This window comes from Diadema antillarum, unplaced genomic scaffold (assembly GCF_040938485.1).
Source record: "Diadema antillarum isolate AM-2024a unplaced genomic scaffold, OU_Dant_1.0 scf00000145, whole genome shotgun sequence".
Classification (NCBI taxonomy): domain Eukaryota; kingdom Metazoa; phylum Echinodermata; class Echinoidea; order Diadematoida; family Diadematidae; genus Diadema; species Diadema antillarum.
This window is the reverse complement of record NW_027271034.1, coordinates 957,315-978,146: the sequence shown is the minus strand read 5'-3', so window position 1 is coordinate 978,146 and position 20,832 is coordinate 957,315. Positions and strand designations below refer to the sequence as shown.

The 20,832-nt window shown below is 38.5% G+C and overlaps 2 protein-coding genes across 2 annotated transcripts in view; one reads left to right on the top strand and one right to left on the bottom strand.

Annotated features, from left to right (window-relative positions):
- Window positions 1-4,495: 4,495 nt before the first annotated feature.
- Window positions 4,496-6,164, bottom strand: LOC139721512 (putative OPA3-like protein CG13603). Its single transcript, XM_071632826.1, has 2 exons — window positions 5,979-6,164; window positions 4,496-5,102 (listed from the first exon to the last, which is right to left on the bottom strand). The coding sequence occupies exons 1-2, from the start codon at window positions 6,112-6,114 to the stop codon at window positions 4,771-4,773; spliced, it is 468 nt and encodes a 155-aa protein (XP_071488927.1). The 5' UTR covers window positions 6,115-6,164; the 3' UTR covers window positions 4,496-4,770.
- Window positions 6,165-13,700: 7,536 nt separating this feature from the next.
- The window catches only part of LOC139721542 (mitogen-activated protein kinase kinase kinase 11-like), a 73,564-nt gene continuing 66,432 nt past the window's right edge, over window positions 13,701-20,832 (top strand). The window contains exon 1 of the mRNA XM_071632857.1: window positions 13,701-14,840. Within this exon, the coding sequence (XP_071488958.1) occupies window positions 14,090-14,840 (751 nt within the window). The 5' untranslated portion in view covers window positions 13,701-14,089. The remainder of the gene's footprint in view (window positions 14,841-20,832) is intronic.

Here is a 20,832-nt window from a genome sequence, read left to right as displayed (position 1 = left end):
ATACAGAGATAGACATTCTTTATATGTGGATTTTAATTTCTTGCCATGTTATTCCATACAAATCCATCCTACTGTCATAAACACACAAACATACATACATACAACAATTTAGGCAGCAGGACATATGCATAATGAAACTCGGCTGGTCACATGCTGGTCAAAGTGTACATGTAGTTGCATATTGGCTATGAAGCCATTGTTATGACAACACTTAGTGACTTGTCTGTAAATTACTGTCAGATACTCGCGTAGTATATAAATAGTGAAAGGTCACAAGTGCCATGGTGCAAGATTTTGCACAAGGTGAAATAGGAGGCATTCTACTCAACAAGGTGAAGCCAAATTAAAAATAGGGCATCTCATTTCTCATCAAATGCTACATCTTGTTCCATTACACAAGTAAAATAAAAAACACGTCAGCTATCAACACATGTGGTCCATACTGACTCCTGCATATAGGTTAGTACAGAAATGGTGGTTCATTTTTCAGGACAGCCAAATGGTCATGAAGTACAATGTACAGTCATACAACTGTACCACGAAGAGATCACTTGTAATCGGTGATGTAGGTGCATAAGTACATAAGAGACTGTGTGCTGTGAAAGAACGGTATGTGTAGTATGACTTCAGAGGAGTGTGATGGTGCAAAACTTTGAGTTGATTATGAGCCTACATCATTTGAGTAAAGGTAAAGGGGCAACGTCAGAGTGCAATACAATGATACTACTCCGTAGAAATTGCACAATCACCAGTGGCAGCGGACAGTGGTACTTTTTGTGTGTGTGTAAATGTCAAGTGTGGAGCAATGAACCAATCAGAAAGCAGGAATTTGTAGATGTTGAATAAATCCACATGCAGTTCACATGCAAAGTATGCATACTTCTGTACTGTGAAGAGTGTGAGGTCAGGGCAAACTTAGCATCAAATTTTAAAGACCAAATCAAATTGGATCAAGACAAATTAAAAACACTTTGTTGACTTTACCCATTTCAGAGATATCTAAGAACATTGTTAGCAGGCAAACATACACATATTTCTCAGTTTGAATTAGCACTACTGAAAGTTAGACCTGTACATTCACATAATCGTGAACAGCCCATATGACCTAGAATACATTGTAATTCCATGCTTTCACATGGGCTCATTGTGACACTTTAGCTACTCAGTACCATATGTATTCACTTGTAGAATTTTGGTAACTTAACATTGAAAAAAAAAACAACAAAGGACTTGCTGTATCACAATCATCTATGAAAACATAAAATACATTTCTTTACATAAAAGAATGTCATTTGTATAAACTTCCAAATAAAAGACTGAATAACTCAGCTGATTCCAATAAATTGTAAAACACAGGACTTGTATGAGATCAACTATCACCTACAGTACTTGTAACTCTGATTGACGTGACACTGAGATTGTATCTTTTTCATCTAAAACCTTACAAAAATGAAGGTCATGTTAATAATTCTGGCACATGAGTAGTGAATATTATCAGGTTCTGACATCACAACTGAACCATCATGGCAGCTCTGCTTCAGATTCAATCAGCAAGGAGAGTATGAAGACAATAAAATCCTGATTGATTCATCATCAAGTTTATTCACGATGCTGTCAACCCAGCATGAACATTATTGCACAGTACATACAGAACAATAAAATTGTTGCTGGAGAGCAGGATTCTTTTCATTCTTCTGTTTTGTTCTAATGAGTGTTGTCCTCAAAGCACCAAGCATTTGTTCATTATCATTTACACTAAAATCAAAACTCTTTAATAAGAGTTTCTGGGTTTCTACTGCCATCAAGAACATCCTAGATGGATCCCTATTCATTAAACTGATGCCAGTTGTTTATAGCAACTACATTTTCTTCACCAAGACCTTTGTACTATCCTACAAAGTGTGATTTTTATCCACACCTACCTCACATAATTCAAGGTTCAGTATGCATCAAAGCTTGGCCAGTGCTTTTCCTGAGGCTTTCCGGACACAACTGAGTTTGGCAAAACAAAATCCTATCATGTAACAAGAGTGTGGTTTAAAAAAAGAAAGTATCAAACAAGCAGTTCATCAGGGAATAAGTGTGTGAATTAATCATGAATTGAGTACATGTATGTTACCATACCATTGGATAGAACTTGTCTAATTTGATTTAGAATAGTGTCCAATGTCAAAAATGGCTAATATAGACTCCTTTTTGCTAGAGGAGACGAATGTGATCTTTAAAAGAAAACCCACATCTAGTCCCTCATTCTTTAACCACAGCATGTATTTCTCTCAAGAGATGGTCAAGGCACCATCAGTAAACACAACTCTGTCACTTTCCAAAATCCACATCCTAACCCTTTTGCCTTATCAACACTTCCCATAAACAACACAGCCCCCTCTCTTCTAAGATTGGAGCAAGCCAATGCCCCTGATCCCCCAATACAAGAAGCTTTGACAACTCAGAACAAAAGCACAGATTATAGTTTGAATTTGTAACTTTGAAGAAAGAAGAATTATCAAAGGCACAAGTGGAAGAGTTTGTTGAAGAGGTTGTTCACCTTCATTGCTTTTCTTATCCATCACATCATCAAATACTTTGAGCAATGTGTGAACTTGCTGCAATACAGTGACTTCACATGTGAGAAAACTTTAGTTGATGACATGACATAACAGGGTATTCTTGTATGGAATAATTACTGATAAAGCAAGGACCCCTGTTGGCCCAAGCCATACACAACAATTAGCATTCTGCGAGGCATACATACTGCTATGAACCCATCTGCTGAAACTAGCTTACTCCTTTCCCTGCATTGCCTGGCACATATTCCATTCTACACATCATACTACAATGGATATCTTATATACTTGCATAATACTATTAACAATAAAAAAAAAAAAAATTCCCAAGACTGGTGACAGCATTTGCTTATATATTTCAGGTCTCATCAAAGTAGAAACGACAGATTCACTCTTTCTACCATCTCTCTCCATGAGTGCAGCAAACACCTATTGATGAATAAATACATCTACCCGGTACCGACAATCGGCACTTGGCTGTAACAGATTGTACATGCAGATACAGATCTTAGCCTAGTCTCATTCCTCCACTTTCCACATTATCAATGTTTAGTGATTTTCTGCTCTTTAGAAAATAGGATACTCCTGCTTTTGATACAGGGCATTACACACCACACCTCTGACATGCAATCTTTGAATTTTATCAATGAAATTAGACATGACTTAAAACATATCCTTACAATGACAGTGCCTAAACAATTTTCGGAAGTTTCTAAAAGAACACCATTGCATAATCAACAATGCATATAATCCTCTCAGTTGGAAGGACCATGGGTGAATTGTGGAGAACATGATTTGTCACAATACAGCTTTCTTATATGCTGCAAAAATACATTATTGTACAGTATTCATCGCATAATCGGGACAGGTTGGGAGTAGCAAACACGGCCCCTTTAAGCGAGGTGCCCGATTTCGCATTGAGTACTCACCATACACTAACGGCATACGACATGTACATGTAGTGCACACACACACACACACACACACACACACACACACATGCATACTGACGTACTGTACATGTTCATGAATACACAACACGCTACCCCTCGGCGCGACCCTCCAGCTCTCCCTGCATTCTCGCAATGATGTAGAGTAATCGCAACTGGGTTCGATTCTTCTGTCAAACACGCGTGTACACGTAATCAATGTCAGCTCATAGTCTAGATTCATAAAACGTTACGTATTCGCACATACATTGAACCCTTCTCATCTTTCGAGCTCTCCCTCCCACTCTCTCCCCCATTTCACTGAATACGTAACTGTTCATAGCCCATTTCAATCACGTAACTTTTGCCCAGTCACAACTGAGGAACATTGTGACGTACACACAGATCACAGTGTACAGCTGTATTGAAAGTTGAAACCAAAGACATTAGATAACAAGATACGAAGGCGCGCGATAACAATGGACTTTGCCCTCAGAGTGTATGACTGAGATTAAACAACGCACACAGCCTGGGCTGTATGAGCGAGGCATGTTTTTTATTGGATGTGAGTCGAGTAGGAATTGCAAGCGAGCACATGGCTTTGCTTATGTAGGGGAGAAGAATGTTCGCGAAGGCATGTGCTTTGCAATGGCATGGATACTTATACACGGCGCTTTCGTGGCTATGCATGTACATGTACTGGATGGACGGAGGTCAAAACACACCAATCCGAAGCTTGCTTTGTAAGTTTGTTGTAAACGACAACTGATACGGAATCTTTGAAATATTGTTGTGGTATTTTGGTAGATTTTTTGTGTAAAATATTAACAAAATCAAAGATCGCTTGAAGAAAAATTGTCCCGTTTATCAGAGGTCCCCGCCCGATTATCCAGTGAAAATAACGTGCGTTGGAAATGTTTCTGGGAAGCGTATATCATTTAAGCGAGGATCCCGATTATCAGATGCCCGATTATGCGATGAATACTGTATTTAGCACCACTGCATGGACAATGAATTAATTCGTGAATGAATTATTCCTGAACAAAGAAGTACATTGTAGCAAATGTCTCAATCAGCTGATATGATGCTAAATACCCAGCAACATTACTTCATCTGGTGTAACTAAGGGCAAACAGCTCATAGTAATTGAGAGGTGTGGGGAGACAGTGCCTTCATCACTGCTATCACTCTGGAGCAGACCAATCCACACAGCATCACTTCTTCAACATGGATTCTGTCCTTTCACCCCCAATCACTACAGTCAGTTGCCATCATGTTCACTTCTTAGAGGAGGGGGCATACTCCACCACAAGTCTATTCAGTTCCCTCAGTTTGGCATCCTGTTCCTCCAATGCCAGTCCGAGATCACGCACCTTACCCTCAAGCTCCCTGATTGCAATGGATTGTTTCGTTTCATGCTGCTCCTCCTTCTTGGATGATCGCCAATACTCAAAGACGAGAGTTCCCACAGCGACGGAGAAAATGAATGATTCTCCGATTATCTCTGAACCAAGTTCCACGGCAGCCTCCTCACTCAGTGGCTTGACCTCAGTTGCCTTGCCAAGACCAAGTATCCTCATCTTCAAGTTGACATCCATCCAGTGATAAACTACAAGAAGACAAATGAGCAAAGTATATAATAAAGGCTGGTAAAACGCAGTATTCACAATACGGTACATTAATTACACAATCAACAGTAGAGAAAATGGGAGAGGGATGGATTCTTTATAAACCAAATTAAGTACGAGGTTCATCTTCTCTGTACAGTACAATGTAAACATATATAAAATTTTATAATCTTGTTTGACATGTAAGGTCTCAATCACTGCCAGTGCCGACACTGCATTGAACGAGCGCAGCACAATGTATTGAATACTGTATCTTGCATCCCTCATTGTGAATTTTGCATACTTGCCAACATTTTCATTTGAGAAAGCGGTAGAATCCAGGATGCCTATGCGAGCAGCGCTAGCTTGAATGCTAATGAAATCATTCAAAAGCGGTAGTCTAACGCCAAATGCGGTAGAGTTGTCAAGTATGATTTTGCCTGTCAGTGGTCTGTGGTTATTGTAATGGCCTGCCATTACAGCACTAGTGTGGAAAGTGTCATTCAAATGTCATAACTTCATTAGTTACCGTATCATAGTCTCCACCACTTTTAGTAAGTCAAAGATGAAGATCTATAACTACCCAAGAATTTTGATCGATATTTTTCGAAGTTACATTGTAACCCGAAGCCAGGCTTTTTTAAGACCATTCTGAAATCAGGGAAGAAGTGTCCCATATCACAGTCATACACGTCATAATATAAGTTTAATAGGTCTTGCGGTCATGCCAGCGACGAAGTTCGGTAGTCAACTTTCAACTCAAGAAGGAATTCACAATAAAAACATAAATAGTATAGGCCTTCGCTTCACTCAAGATACGTTACAAGACCAAGTAACGATCCCATATACTTCGGATCGTGTAATCTTTTTTAACTTACACTGTGCCGGAGGCATGCAGATGTACCTCCTCATGAAAGGACTGCCCTTGGCCATAGCTCTGATTGATTTTGAAATAGGCTTGCTAATTTGCTTCACAGCTAATGTGCCTAGCTTGATGAGTGGAAATGCTACCATGTCGACGTATTCTTGTCAAACTGCAGACGAACGAAGATCGTACACGAACTAACCCGTAGCCGTATGGACTATCTGGCGGTATCAATGGTACGCTAAGCATGCATGCTATACGCGTTCGAGCTACGTGGTGTCGGTACACACGCTCCAGCACCGCTCCCACCGCTTAGAGCTGGTAGTTGTATACCAGAGAGGTGGTAGAGTGACGATGCCAGCGGTTAATATCAATTTCTCGTACTCCGTCAAAAACTACGATAATGAGTGCAAAAATTACCAAAAACTGGTGATTTAGTGGAAACTCTCGCGACTCTCGACTTGGTCTATAAATTGGTGGTGGTTTCAATCATATGGGGGGGGGGGGGGGGGTTAAGTATGCCTAATATAGGCCCTAATACACGTTGTAGTAGATTGCACAGCTAGCAATGCACCTCACTCATTGCGTAATCCATTGAATCATCTTTTCTTTATCTTTTCTTTCTTTTGTTGTTGTTGGAAGCACGCCCAGCTATATGGCCGACATGAGATGACTTACAGTGTTTTAAATCAGAGTAGGCTTTTATCCCACTGTGACACATTGGATTACTCTTTGAGTTGCCCAACGAAAACATTCTTCTTCCCCTTTCTTAGAGCCTATTCCTTTTCTTCTATCTCTTCATAGCATTCTTCTACCGTTAATTTGCTTTTCATTCTTTTGCAGACCACTAAACGTACCAGTTAGTAATGATCGGAAAGTCACATTTATAGTATCGGCCTATGTGCCTTGGACAGATATTATCAGGAAGTTAGAATGATGATGATGATGATGACATCACTCAAACAGGAACAAAGCAAATTCAAAACAGAAATACCATACGCGAGTAGATATACACAATGACATATTAAAAAGGGATGGTACATAGTTTTGCTTAAGATCATAAACTACATCAGGTTTTAACTTTTAGAGATGATTAGAAACCACTTAGATGAAATATTATAGAGTAGTAGAGCAATAAAAAGTTTATGATCTTTATCTGATGAAGATTGGTTTTGAAATGGCTGAGATATCCAAAACAAAGAAACACAAAGTGGTCCTAATTAAAGATGGGTCCCACCTTTTGTTAGGATCACTTTGTTTACATATATATTCGTCGTTTAAATTAAGAGTGTTATCAAAAAGTTCCGTGTCCAGCTTATTTGGGTTTCTTTATACAGTGGCGAACACGCAAAAATGAAAGGTTACCTGATGTTATCTCATGGCCTCATCATCATTGGCTTCAAGGGTTCATTTGTGAATGATTTACATTTCTGAATTTTGCGATTTGTTGTATTTTGTTATCATTTATGGCCATTATCATCACAGAGATACGAGCCAGTAAGGTAGTCCGTTTTTGCCGACTTCAGAGCACTGTAACTTATGGCGGCCATAACTGGTGCCAGGGCATACCATCTTTCGTTAGGAATACTTGAAGCCCCCAGTTAGAAATTACCATTAAAAAAAACACACAGTAATTATACCCAAGCCAAATTGGTCTATACTTTCCCCTATAAACACACAATGTCACAATATGTGCAGTACCATACATGTCATTAGCACACAAAACTGTTATTTTACTAATGAAAAATGCAATACAAAATACGTGCGAACTTTTTATACAATTACAGCGTATCATTATTATCATTATTATCATTATTATTATTATCATTATTATTATTATTATTATTATTATTATTATTATCATCATCATCATCATTATTATTATTATTATTATTATTATTGTTATTATTTCGTTTTATTTATACAGGGTGGCCCCGTCAGTAATCAAGTACTGTTTTCTTGGGGGCCCTGTAAACACATGCAAGGTAACAATCACAACAAATAACATGAACATAACACAATAGGTCGTACATCATACAGAACAGAACTGTTCATAAAAATGAGAAAATAAGAATGAGATATCAGTTTGCAAAAAGGATTTTAAAAAAATCTCACTTACTGACTGAGTTTATAGAGAAAAAATGAACCTTCTATAATAAAGTTTCATATGCACCAAAATAGTATACGTGCCGGAAAAAACAAAAAACAAAAAACAAAAAACAAACAAAAAAACAATAACACAACCATTGATTTTTTTCTATCAATATACCCAAAAAAATATTATCTGTACTAAACTCTTAATTCACTTATACATTATTCTCTTTTATACTTCAAAATTCAGCATTCTTTTCTAACAACGAAAATCATTAATAAACGACATCAATCATCTTACAATATTGAACAACATACAATCTGCTTCTTCTACTACCCTTCGCTATAAAATAAATCAGGATCCATTGAAGAAAAAAAAAATGATAACAGTTATTACCCATACAGAACACCATTTCAAATACTGTGAACAAAAAGCGTTCTTACTCTGGGCATTTCGCACTGGGGGTGGCAGGCTATTTTACAGTAGAGCACCATCAACTGAAAAGGCACGTTTACAATGTCATGCAGGCACTTAATTTTTTATTCATTCATTCATTCATTCATTCATTCATTCATTCATTCATTCATTCATTTTCCGTTATCAAGATCTTCTTGGAAGTGGAAGGAACAGGCTTAACAATCTGAAATTCTTTAACTTGTCTTATAATGTATATCCGCTTATTATTATTGTTGGAACGATTTCTTGCTCATCCCAACGATTATGGATAGACCTATACTCAAAGAGCTTTATATTTTTTTTCTTCATTGACTGTCATAGGGCCGTATTGTAATCAACTGTCCAGTTCATACTTGTATTACGACAACCAATCGACTGTATTCCACATATTCTATAACTTCTCTAGAAATTGACCACGAAGTTAAATTCAACCTTAGCACTATACATACCGGAAAGTTTGTAATGTCGAACCTGTACGTTTTTAGTAATAAGTAACTTTGACTCGGATTTTGAATCTGGAATGTTTCTTAGATTAAACAGAGAGATTATCGAAATAAAGGCAAAAGAAACCATATACCCATATAGGAGTGCATTTTGTGATCGTACTTTTGGAATTCCAAAATGTATAGGAGCTATTCCTCCTGCAACATGATAGGCCTATATAATTTTATAACTCGATGAATCCTCGAATCCTCAGTTGCCTTCAAACGTTGGAAAATAGTTCTAAACTGTCCCATATAGGACATGCAGTCCTGTATTTGGTTCGTATCACGCGCAGGAACACTTCTGGGTTTTGTTTTTTGTTTGTTTGTTTGGTTGGTTGTTTGTTGTTTGTTTGTTTGTTTGTTTGTTTGTTTGTTTGTTTTTGTTTTTGTTTTTGTTTTTGTTTTTTTTTGGGGGGGGGGGGCAAAACTTCGACGGGGACACATTATGTGACGGTGTGAGATCCTCGGCGAGGGAGCGAAGCGACCGAGCGGGGGAGGGTTTGGGAGGGGGAGGATACCCCTCTCCCTCGGTAGGGACTTCGGGCCGGATGCATAAAAGCTAGCAATATTGCTTATGCTAGCCTTTTACTTGAATCCGTATGCATAAAAGCGAGCAGTTGCTTGCGAGCAAAAGACTTTACTAGCAAGCACAAGCAATTGCTTGCTACTTAAAAGCGTTATATGCATAAAAAAGATCTTTTGCTTGTTCTTACTAGTACTTGCTTACGAGTTTCCAAGCTCTGTAAAATGAGCTTGAGCTTTTGCTTAACTGGGACCTTCCCTTTTAAGTATCATTTTCATATTCATAAAAGAAAAACCAAACTTGTACAGGAGTGGTATAAATCTACAAGAAATTACTCCTAAGTAATATAAGAAACTTTTTCTTTTCAACAACGGGAATGTCCAGTGGTTAGCACGCAAAATGTGATGAGAATCAAGTAGGATGTCTGTCTTCGGTGGAGAGCAAGGATACCTCTCTCCACGTACGTGCGATCTGGCACATCCGGGCCACTATAAGCAGTGATGGGACTCAGCCAGTACGTGAGTGTGTATAGATGTGTATGTGGGCATTTGCTATGTCAGGAAATGTTTCCTCACACACACGCCCTTTCAAATAGTACATGCTGTCACACCCGCCTTTGTTCTTGTGTTCGTCCCTTTTGTTGAAAACGCAAGCATTTTGCTTATGCGTGACAAGCAAAAGGTATAAGAACAAGCAAAGGGTTATGCATTAAAAAAAAAAAAATGATTGCTTGAGCTAGACCTTTTGCTATCAGACGAGCTTGTGCTTTTGCTTCACGCAATTGCTTGTAAGCAATTGCTAGTTTTATGCGTTCGGCCCATTGTATAAAAACAGAGTACAGAAGTCGCGTTTATAGAGCATTTAACAGCAAATTTCTAGGAAATTAAACATAGTGAAAAAAAAATAGCACCGCGCGAGGAATTATGATTATAAAATACGGGAGTGCATTTATGTGACGGTGTGAGATCCTTGGCGAGGGAGCGAAGCGACAGAGCGGGGGAAGGTGTGGGAAAGGGATACCCCCTCCCACGGTAGGGACTTTTTGTGAAAACAGAGTACAAAAGTTGCGTTTATAGAGCATTTAAAAGCAAATTTCTAGGAAATTAAACACATTAAAAAAATAGCGCGAAGGACTATGATTAGAACATACGGGGTACATTATGTGACGGTGTGAGATCCTCGGCGAGGGAGCAAAGGGACTTTTTGTAAAAACAGAGTACGAAAGTCGCGTTTACAGAACATTTTAATTCAAAATTCTCTAGGGAATTAAACATAGTAAAAAAACACTGCAAAAAAAAACTGCAAAAAAACACTCTATTTGACACTGTTTGACCTACTTAAAAACCACGTGACCTATTCATGCATGCTGACATCCTGCCTAGATCAAGTCAGGTGATCCTGCAACGGCTCCCTCATATTTGACATTTTTTACCACCTGCCATAACTCGTCTCAGAGACGTCTTCTTGGTGAGACCGCAAGACATTTTTATGTTGGAGACGTCTCCGCGACTGCTGCGACTGATAAGTTGGAGACGTCGCGGAGACGTCTCCGTTGGTGAGATACTAGCTTTAGGGACGAAAATTTTGCATTTTCAGTTATGAAATTGACAACTTTTAGACAAGAAAAGTGCCTTATGTTGTATTGTTTATTTTGGTCTTTAAATAATTATTGATTAATTATTTGTTACAGGGGGCACAAACTCGTTTTGACCCCCCCCCCCCCCCCCCCCCCTCCTCTTCCGGCGCCCTTGCGGGCGTGTGAAACGCTAATTACTACAGTACCTTCATAGCTAACGAGAGAGGAGAAAGCCTCTCGTATTACGTATACGCAATGCAAACATAGGTTGTGTGACGTTTCAGCTCGCGAGATCGCGATTGACCGAGTAAAATTTCACTCCATTTTATTCGAATAAACTGGGCCCTATCTAAGATCTTGAGATTCAAATCACTTTCAAAATAATATCATAAATCTTGCGATTGATTTTAATTACCGATATTTGTCTTCATTCATAGATGAATAGATAAGTTCGTCTTAAAAAAAAAATAGACTTATAGACATAACCTTAGATAGATCTGTAGAATTGTTGTGTTTTTACAACACTGGTACAAAAAGAATACCCAACTTTGGTATTTTTGTATCTCGTGTATATATACACTATCTAAATTCCCAGTAACCATGTTATTACTTCTCATGGTAAATTAAGTGTCATCTTTTCTATCTTGTGATGTCCTGTTCACAATTCTTATGCCAAAAATGACTGATTAATTGGAAACACCATGCATGGCAACTTTAAATTTACGATTGACTTATTTGTTCACGTGATCACGTGATTAATTTCAAAGAAATCTCAGCTTTTGAGCAATTACATCCAAAAAAGTTGAAATTAATATTATTTGCTTTTTTTAAAGATTGATTTGAAATCAAATGCAATCCTTTATGTTCTGGGACTATCTCGGACGTTGACTTACAGAAATGTTGCTGGATCTCAACTCCATGCTATGATCCTCGATCGGTGCATCTCGGGTTATGCCGCATGGAGTTGAAAATCCTTATAGTATAGAGGCAATAAGATGCGGGCCGAAAGTATAGAGCGGACTATCTGACTATAGCCTATATAGCGGCATGTTACCTATTTTGAATAAATTATTAGTGGAAAAGTGAGCAAAGAAAATGGGATTCCATCCCATTTTCTTTGCTCACTTTTCCACTAATAATTTATATTCTTTCTGGTCAGTTTATTCTGTCTTTATTTATTTTGAATAAAAATAATATTGTAATTTTTACCCCATTCTCAGGCCCGTGACATTTCTGGGAGGGGGATTCCTTTAATTGGAAATATCATAGCGGGCTTTTTTGAGGGAGTGAAACAATATACCGAGCGTGGTCTGGTGAGAGAGGCAAATGTAGTCAAATTAGTTTTTCGTCTTTAATTGTTTTGGCACAATATCAGCCATGTAGAAAATTCTCTGGGGGCATTTCATGAAGCGTTTTGGTCGGATATTTTTCTGACAAACTGTTACAAACTACTGTCAAAATCCTTGCATCTGATTGGTTGAGAGCAAATTTGTCAGACTATTTTGTTGGACAAAATGTTTCATGAAATGCTCCCTGATCTTATTTGTGTCTGTACACTGATTGTTCTAACCTATTGAATTGAATAAACTATTGAATTGAAATTGAATTGAACCTAATTAGTTCAGCATCATTCGTCTTGGATTTGTGTTGAAGATGTCAACCACCTCTTTTTCGTCTACTGATCAAGTTCTTTCAGGTGAATGTGAAGGAGTGCAATTATAGGCCTAGACATATCGATCGAGTTCATTGCCGTGTTATTACAGACATGTTTTCATAGAAGGGGGCTGTAACGGGGTGCGATCTATATATTTGGTGCACAGTTTCGGTGGAATATGGAAAAGTTTCACTCCAAAAGGTAAGACGATATTGCGCTGATAAATCCTTTGTAAGTTGCAAGAAAAGCCCCAAACAATCTTGATTTATATTTTTCTTTTTTCTTTTTCATTTAGGGCCCTACTGATCAAATTACTTGAAAATCTACTCACCTAAGCGGGGGTCAATTCGAACCCCTTGAATATCCCTCCCCCTCCTCGTTACGGCCTGTTCATTATGTTTAACAAGAAATATATCAGACAGATGGGAAGTCCCTGAACATTGGTCATCTGTTCTCTTTTCAGAAAGGATGTGTGGCTTCTTCGGAAAATATTAGAGCGCCAACTCCCTCTCACCAAGTGGCAGTATACAGTGGTTTGGTTTGTGTATGTGCTCCCATGCAAAACTGCCATCCAAGAGCACTCCGGTGTTCAGCTTTCCAAACGCGCGCGCATAGCGAGATGCTGTGGTGAGGATTGGGTAAATCGAGACTTGCATGCATTTTCGTATGGCTTCTTTGGCGTCGTGCCTGCCCAAGCTGCCCTGACAGACTCTTGCCGACGAATGAGTGGTGTGATGGTGGGTGTGTGGTGGAGGTGCACACACACACACACACACACACACACACACACAACGCATAAATGTGTACACTCTGTACTCTTATGCACACATACACACACACACGCAAGTATTGCATGCACGTCTGCCCTGCTGCTGATACGACGAGCAAGCGGATACCACACTCACACACGTCGTATATGCCATCCACCTGCTCAGCACCGGACTTTGGGAGTTATTTTTATATTCCTCTGTCGGTCGGAGTTTAGCAGGAATCATAACTAACCATTTTCATCGCATCATGGAGCTCAATTACCAACCATCAATTTGAAAAGAATGATCAGCCTCGCAAAGTTCCAAAATGTGTGCTACGTGGAAGGGATTACTAGTACGACGAGATTAGGGGCAAGTCAACAAAACGAAGAAGGGTGTGTGTGTATGTGTGTGTGCATGTGTGTTGGGCTATTGCTCAGTAAATACAATGGAGTCAGCTGCCCTGTGAGATGAAGTTCACGGATATTCATGTCAACTTTGTATCTGGCACGACCCATTTGGGATTGCGGGAGCAGGATTATTAAAGTTTAGAATTAATCACATAAATTACCGATATCTTCCAACCAACATGGCGCAAAGCCATGAAGTTAACACCTCGCCAATAGCTGGGGGTGGACAAATTGCACTGTCAAGAACGCATTCGGGTGGCAGTACTAGCGCCACTGCTAGTGCTGCTGTCATGAGTATATGCACGGCGATGTACGACTATGAAGCGACAGCAGATGACGAGCTCAACCTCCGGAAAGGGGACCTGGTCGAAATCATCTCGAAAGACCATGATGTCTCAGGGGATGACGGCTGGTGGACAGGAAGGGTAGGTGACCAGCAAGGATTATTCCCCAGCAACTATGTTAGCGACTCTCATTTCATACTTGAAAAGGAAATAAATTATGGAGTTAACGAGATCAACTTTTCAGAGATTCAACTGAACGAGCTCATAGGAGTTGGTGGATTTGGTAAGGTGTATCGCGGGTCATGGAGAGGGGAAGAAGTTGCAGTGAAAGCTGCTAGGCATGATCCTGAGGATGATGATATTAGGTCCACCATAGACAACGTGAGAAAGGAAGCAAAACTTTTCAGTTTACTCTCGCACCCAAATATTATATCGCTCCGAGGAGCGTGTCTCAAGGAACCTCGCGTGTGTTTAGTCATGGAATATGCAAGAGGTGGCTCGCTCAACAGATTGCTTGTTGGCAAGAAGATGGCGATGCCACCAAACGTTCTTGTAAACTGGGCTTACCAAATAGCTGACGGCATGAACTACCTCCACTGGGATGCTCCCATTCCTCTCATCCACAGAGATCTCAAGTCAAGCAATAGTAAGTTAACATTTTTTTGTCATTTTCATATTACATCTAATAATAATTCTGGCAGGCACATCCTGGAATCAGACGGGGAAAAAATTCCGTGCATACGAGAGTTCATTTTGTCCCCTCTCACAAAATTAAAAGAAATGTATGTATTTTACATTTGTAGTTCTAAATGATATTTCCACCATGTACGGCTTACAGTAATTAGAGTTAAAATATTAAAAAATGGAGTCAATGCTGTATTTCAGAGTCTTGATGTCAGATTTTGCTAAGGTAGGGTTATGGTTTGGAGTAATATTTCTTTTATGTTCCCCCCCCCCAAAAAAAAAAATACCATGTCGCATTTTTATTCAACCCATGCATTTTGTATGTTGAACTAATGTAAAAGTGGAAATTTTCGCGGTGTTGAAATTTTCGCGCATTTCACGCAACCAGAAACTAGTGCAAAAATAAAAGCACACAAATATTTTTGCTTGCCATGTGTTCCAGTAGTTGATGTCTTGACTCCGTGGAATTAAAAACACGCCAAACTCAGCTCAGCTTACCCAGCCAAGCACAAAAAATTAGTTGCACGAAGATATACACTTTTGTAGTAATATCCAAAACTGTGAAAATGTGCAATTTAAGATGGTTGTGAAATGAATGCACATAAACTGTATGCGGCAGTTGTACTCCTCCATTTAGATTCAATAATGTGTTGCTTGTATGTGTTACAATCAATATAATGTGTCACATGTATCACGAGTTGGAATAAATGTCACTTCTACCCTACGCACCAGTGTTAGAGCTGGTATGACTCTACAGGTGCTCAAATGAAAAGCATCAATTCCAGAAAACTTCAATATGCTCAGAGCAGTTTGATAGTAACACTGGCTTAAGATACCTTTATAGGACAAGTTCACCTTCATAGACATGTGGGTTGAGTGAATGCAGCAATATTAGTAGAACACATCAGTGAGAGTTTGAGCAAAATCGGACAATCCGTTAAAGAGTTATGAATTTTTGAAGTTTCTGCTCAGTCACAGCTGGATGAAAAGACTACTATAGCTTGTGATGTCACATGAGTACAACGATATAAAGAAAGAATAAAGAAAATTCAACATATTTCCATTTTTCTCGCATAACAAAAGAACACTCGACTTCTCTCTTTCAGAAGGCAGGAGGAATAATATTACCCTTAACATACGTCAGTAGCAAGTCGAAGAAATGTGCACTTTATTCAAAAAGTAAAGTTTTGTGAAATTCTCTTTTTATTTTCCTTACAAAGTTGTACGCATGTGACATCATACACTGTAGTAGTCTTCTCTTCCAGCAGTGACGCGCAGATACTTAAAATATTCGTAACTTTTGAATGGATTGTCCAATTTTCCTCAAACTTTCACTGATGTGTTCTACTAATATTGCTGCATTCTCTCAATCCTTATGTATATGAAGGTGGACTTGTCCTTTAAGGGTTCTTGCACCTTTTCTTTTTTTAACCCGGCTTTTAGAAATTGTTCACATCTTGCCAGTGCTGATTGGCAAACAACATTGTTTGTATTTGTAGTTCTATGCAACTGCAAGGGAATAAGGAAGAACTTGGCCTTCTTTCCTGTTTGACATGTTAAGAAATACTGATCCTTTTGTGATTTTTTTTTTTTTGTAGATCAGTTCACATTGTTTTTGATGTTTTTCTTGTTGTAGAATAGTTCACCTTCTGAATGACCCAGATGTGCTTATGACTACCACAGTGTCTTGGTGACAATGGTATATTGTATACCTCTTTCTTTGCAATTAATATCAAAATTATATGTCTGCAATGTTTCAGAGAGAATGACGTATATTTTCATTGAAAGTGATTTTGAAGTTAGATCACTGCAGTATTTTAAAGAAAAAGAAAACAAAGTTGCCACTTACTGTTGAGCAGTTATACATCTTTTGACTGTTAATTCATTCAGGTGAGAACACAATTTGCTCTTGCTCAGCTTGGTAATTAGTCTGTTAGTTGTTGAATTAAGTCAAACAGTTGCATCCAAATTTGTAGTAGATAGTAGACATAAATGGCTACTCTTGCAAGAAAAAAGGAAACAAAGGGGAAAATAATATTCATAGATCTTGTTACACTCACTCAACATTGGTTGAGTATACACACAGTTAATTTGGGGGTGTACCGATGCAGCTGAAACAGAAACAGAAACAGAAACACACACACACACAAACACACACATACAATCAACCTTGCTAAAGTCAACCTTGCATTTATAAGTCAATTAATCGCCTAACATGAAGGTCTTTTCATGTTCTTTTCTCTTTATAATCTATTGATTTTAATCCCTCATTAGTCGAATTTTTCTCTAAGTCAAAGCTATTTCTTCAGTTCAAATAGATTTGACTTAAAGGCAAGGTTAACAATACACATGTTTGGTAAACCTAGCAATGATTATCAATGAACCTGTCCCTCCATGACAAGGGATGAAAACTGACCTGGCACTGGTATTCAGTTGGTCAAATTACAAACCTATACCATTCAAGCAAGCTGCCTACTGTATGTGTTACAGCCAACCACCATCTAGGATGTCATACATGCTGGTATGATTACGCGTAGGTGGCTGATTGGAAACAGCTGATGTTGATTGAGGAGAGCTCTGCTCCCACACTAACCTATAGAGTCAATCAATGTAAAGCTGTTGCTGAGTGGTACTGTAAAAGTGGAAATTTTCGCGGTGTTGAAATTTTCGCACATTTTGCGCAACCAGGAGCTGGCGCGAAAATAAAAGCACGCAAATACTTTGCTTGCTATATGTTCCAGGAGTTGAGTGTCTTGATTCCGCGGAATTGAAAACTCACAAAACTCTTCTTACTGGGCCGAGCGTGAAAAATTAGTCACACAACAACATCCACTTTTACAGTATGCTTGGTGCTTTTTGTATGTGCTGCCTTCTTTTGCCTCTTATTACACCCTTTCACAAATTCTGTATTCCCCAACTATCCACATATTATAGAGCAATGCAGACCATTCAATAAAGACTGCATTCACAAACTCTGAAAATGATCTGCTTTTTTTTTTATGAGTCCCCTTCCCCCCCAAAAAAAAACAACAAAAAAACAACAACAACAACCCTTGAACACATGCGTCTAATCGTCACAGTAACTGCACTTGCCCCTATGATGATGGGGAAGGGGAAGTGACCTTTTGGCTGCACCTTGGATGTAATCCACATTTCTTTGGGAATTGTGAAACTACAAGTATGGCCATGATGTGGATATTATGCAGATAATAGCAGTGGAAGTATAGTGCACAGACTACTCTGGGACCGTCCTGCTCCGATTTTACAACCAAGTAATGCAGATACATTTGTCTGCACAATTGGGTTTGATGAAAGGGATGAATGTTAAAGATGTACTGGGGAGGGGGGAGTTGCCTTTTTTTTTTTAAAGTCCAAATCCGAATCCAATTCCAAGTGTTTGGTAGAGAATGAAAGTCCAAAGGGGTCACATCAAGAAAAACAAGACTTGGCGAGTGGCCCAAGCATTTAGCAGTTCATGACTATTTTATGCATGTATGTGTTCAAACTAGTTCATGACTTCTGCATCATGGGTCATGACTTGTTTGATCTCTGTTTGTTTGCCTTATTTCTGAGCTTTATTTGTTTTTTCATTCTTAGACCGAAAGTCCCCATAGAAGAGTTTGCCATGCAAATGAGAACAATGAGTGGCATTTATGTTGTATAACAAGCTTTCTAATCAGTGACATGTTGGTATGTAAAGGGCATTGGAATGGGAATGGAAAAGATCATTGCAGTCATTCTGTTTACAATCTGCACAATATCAAGGATTGCGCAATCAGTGTGCACACTGAAGCATGTACGAGATATTGCACATCATCACCACAGCCACTGCATACAAAAAACTTAGCAATGTAAACATGGTTCATGGTATTTTTATTCCCCCAAACTTTGTCAGTCAAGTAATATTTGCAGGAAAGGATAATATATTTCTCATGTTGTCTCATGGTTCTTTATCACAAGTTTGACCTGTTGCAAATTGTTGTACAATTATCTCATATCAAATTCATGGCATGTACACTACCTTTTAGGTGTCAATTTTCAAGTTCACCATACAAAAGGAGCTACACTTGTAGCCACAGTTCATGTATGTGTAGATGCTATTGAAATTTAACATCAGTGAGACATTGCAATTTATAATTTTGTACAAGATTGTTTGATATTTACATATGATCTGTAAGCCAGTACCTCTATGATAGTAGCGTGTATCATGTGATTATTCTTAAGAGATTTTGTCTGTAAAAGTACATACAAATAATATTTAGACAAATCATTTTCTTTGTGTGAATTCTCTGTCATAATAGCACAGAATAGGCCTCCTTTACAGTTTGCACTGTGTTTTAAGGTATAAGAATGATTTATGTTCATATCATTCACCATTAGCATTAGATTCTGCTTTCTTTCTGTCTCTATACTTGGTTGGTGCCAGGAAGGCAGTTTCAAAAGGGAGTATCAAAAGCAGAGGCTTCTGTCACAGTCAATATTCTTCAGGTCTGCCAGATTTACATGAATGCTTAAGTGAGATTTTACATCTGACCAGAAATGAAATGTCATGATCTTTCAAAAACAAAAATAGGAAAAGAAGATATGATTTTTAGAAAGTCACCTCTGCATTAGCCTCTACCAGTATAAGACACCAATCATTATGCTAGTCTGTACTCAAACCACACAAACAGTTGAGTGGAACCTGGATATTCTCAGACCAAGTTACTGTTGATTACATCACGTTTTGAAAGCCATATATTACCCGAGTCAAAGCTTTTGCTGTAGTCCCATAAACATTGGGACTCATAATGCTAAATAGAGTTTATGTATTGATAGAACTTTAATACAGTCGCAGAAGGGGATTAGATTTTATTTCATTTTGTTTGTTTGTTTTTTTTTCTTTGTGTACAATACTGGTAATTCATTATGTATTTCTTGTTGGGCAGAATTGTTCAAGGATTTCTGTTGCCAGCACTGTCACAATGTCTGAAAGTACATGTACATGGGGAGGGGGAGGTTGATGGGTCATTGCCCTGCATCTCAACTTGCCTTCAAGTCAGACACTACAGAAGGTCCACTTTCTTTGAGACCTCACTGAAAAAAGGGACTGTTTGCCTGCAGATTTTTGAAGTTTTGTGGCCACATGTTTAAAGGGGATGGCCAGTAACTGATCAGTGGGAATCAGTGGGAATGCTGGGGGATGATTGTTCTAGTAGAGAGTACATTATTTATCTATTGTTCTGTGAAAATTATTTGCTTCAGAATGGTCTCATATATTCAAGTAATGTGCAGTTTAATGTTCCCAGGTTAGCATGCCTGTACAGTGACGGGGCATTAAACTGCACATTACTTGAATATGAGACCGTTCTGAAGTAAATAATTTTCACACAACAATAGATATATAATGTACTCTTAATGTACATAAATCCCACAAGAATTGGAACAATCATCCCCCAGCATTCCCATTGATTCCCACTGATCAGTTACTAGCCATCCCCTTTAAAGGGATCGTATAGTTTTGGTTGAGACCTACATGTAATTTCAGGTTTCTAACATTTTTTTGTGAGATAGTGAGAAACCTCTTATGAAATATGAAAGAGCATGTACATGGTAGTTCTGTAAGGAACTCAACATGTATTTCATGAAAATTGGTTTTGAAATGGCTGAGATACATCCAAAAAAGAGTGATTCTAATGAAGTGTAGGACCCACACTTTATTATGATCGCTTTGTTTTACTTTGTTTTTGGGTGTTTCAGTCATTCCACACCCGATTTTCATCAAATAACCTTTGAATTCGTCTTAAAATGGTATGCTCTGCATTACACGTATATCATCAGTGTTTTCTTGGTATCTCGCAAAAAGTTATAAGCCCAATTCTCATCTCCACCAATACTGTACCATCCCTTTAAGTTTTACTGTCTACAAATGTCAACTTGATCACAGGACACTGTTTATCAGTATGGCCTGTAGG

What these genes read in the sequence shown, in the direction of transcription:
- LOC139721512 (XM_071632826.1), bottom strand. Translation starts at nt 6,114, where the DNA reads ATGGTAGCATTTCCACTCATCAAGCTAGGCACATTAGCTGTGAAGCAA. An exon ending in CTGCATGCCTCCGGCACAGT is followed by an intron (nt 5,103 to 5,978) that starts GTAAGTTAAAAA and finishes GTCTTCTTGTAG; the next exon opens with TTTATCACTGGATGGATGTC.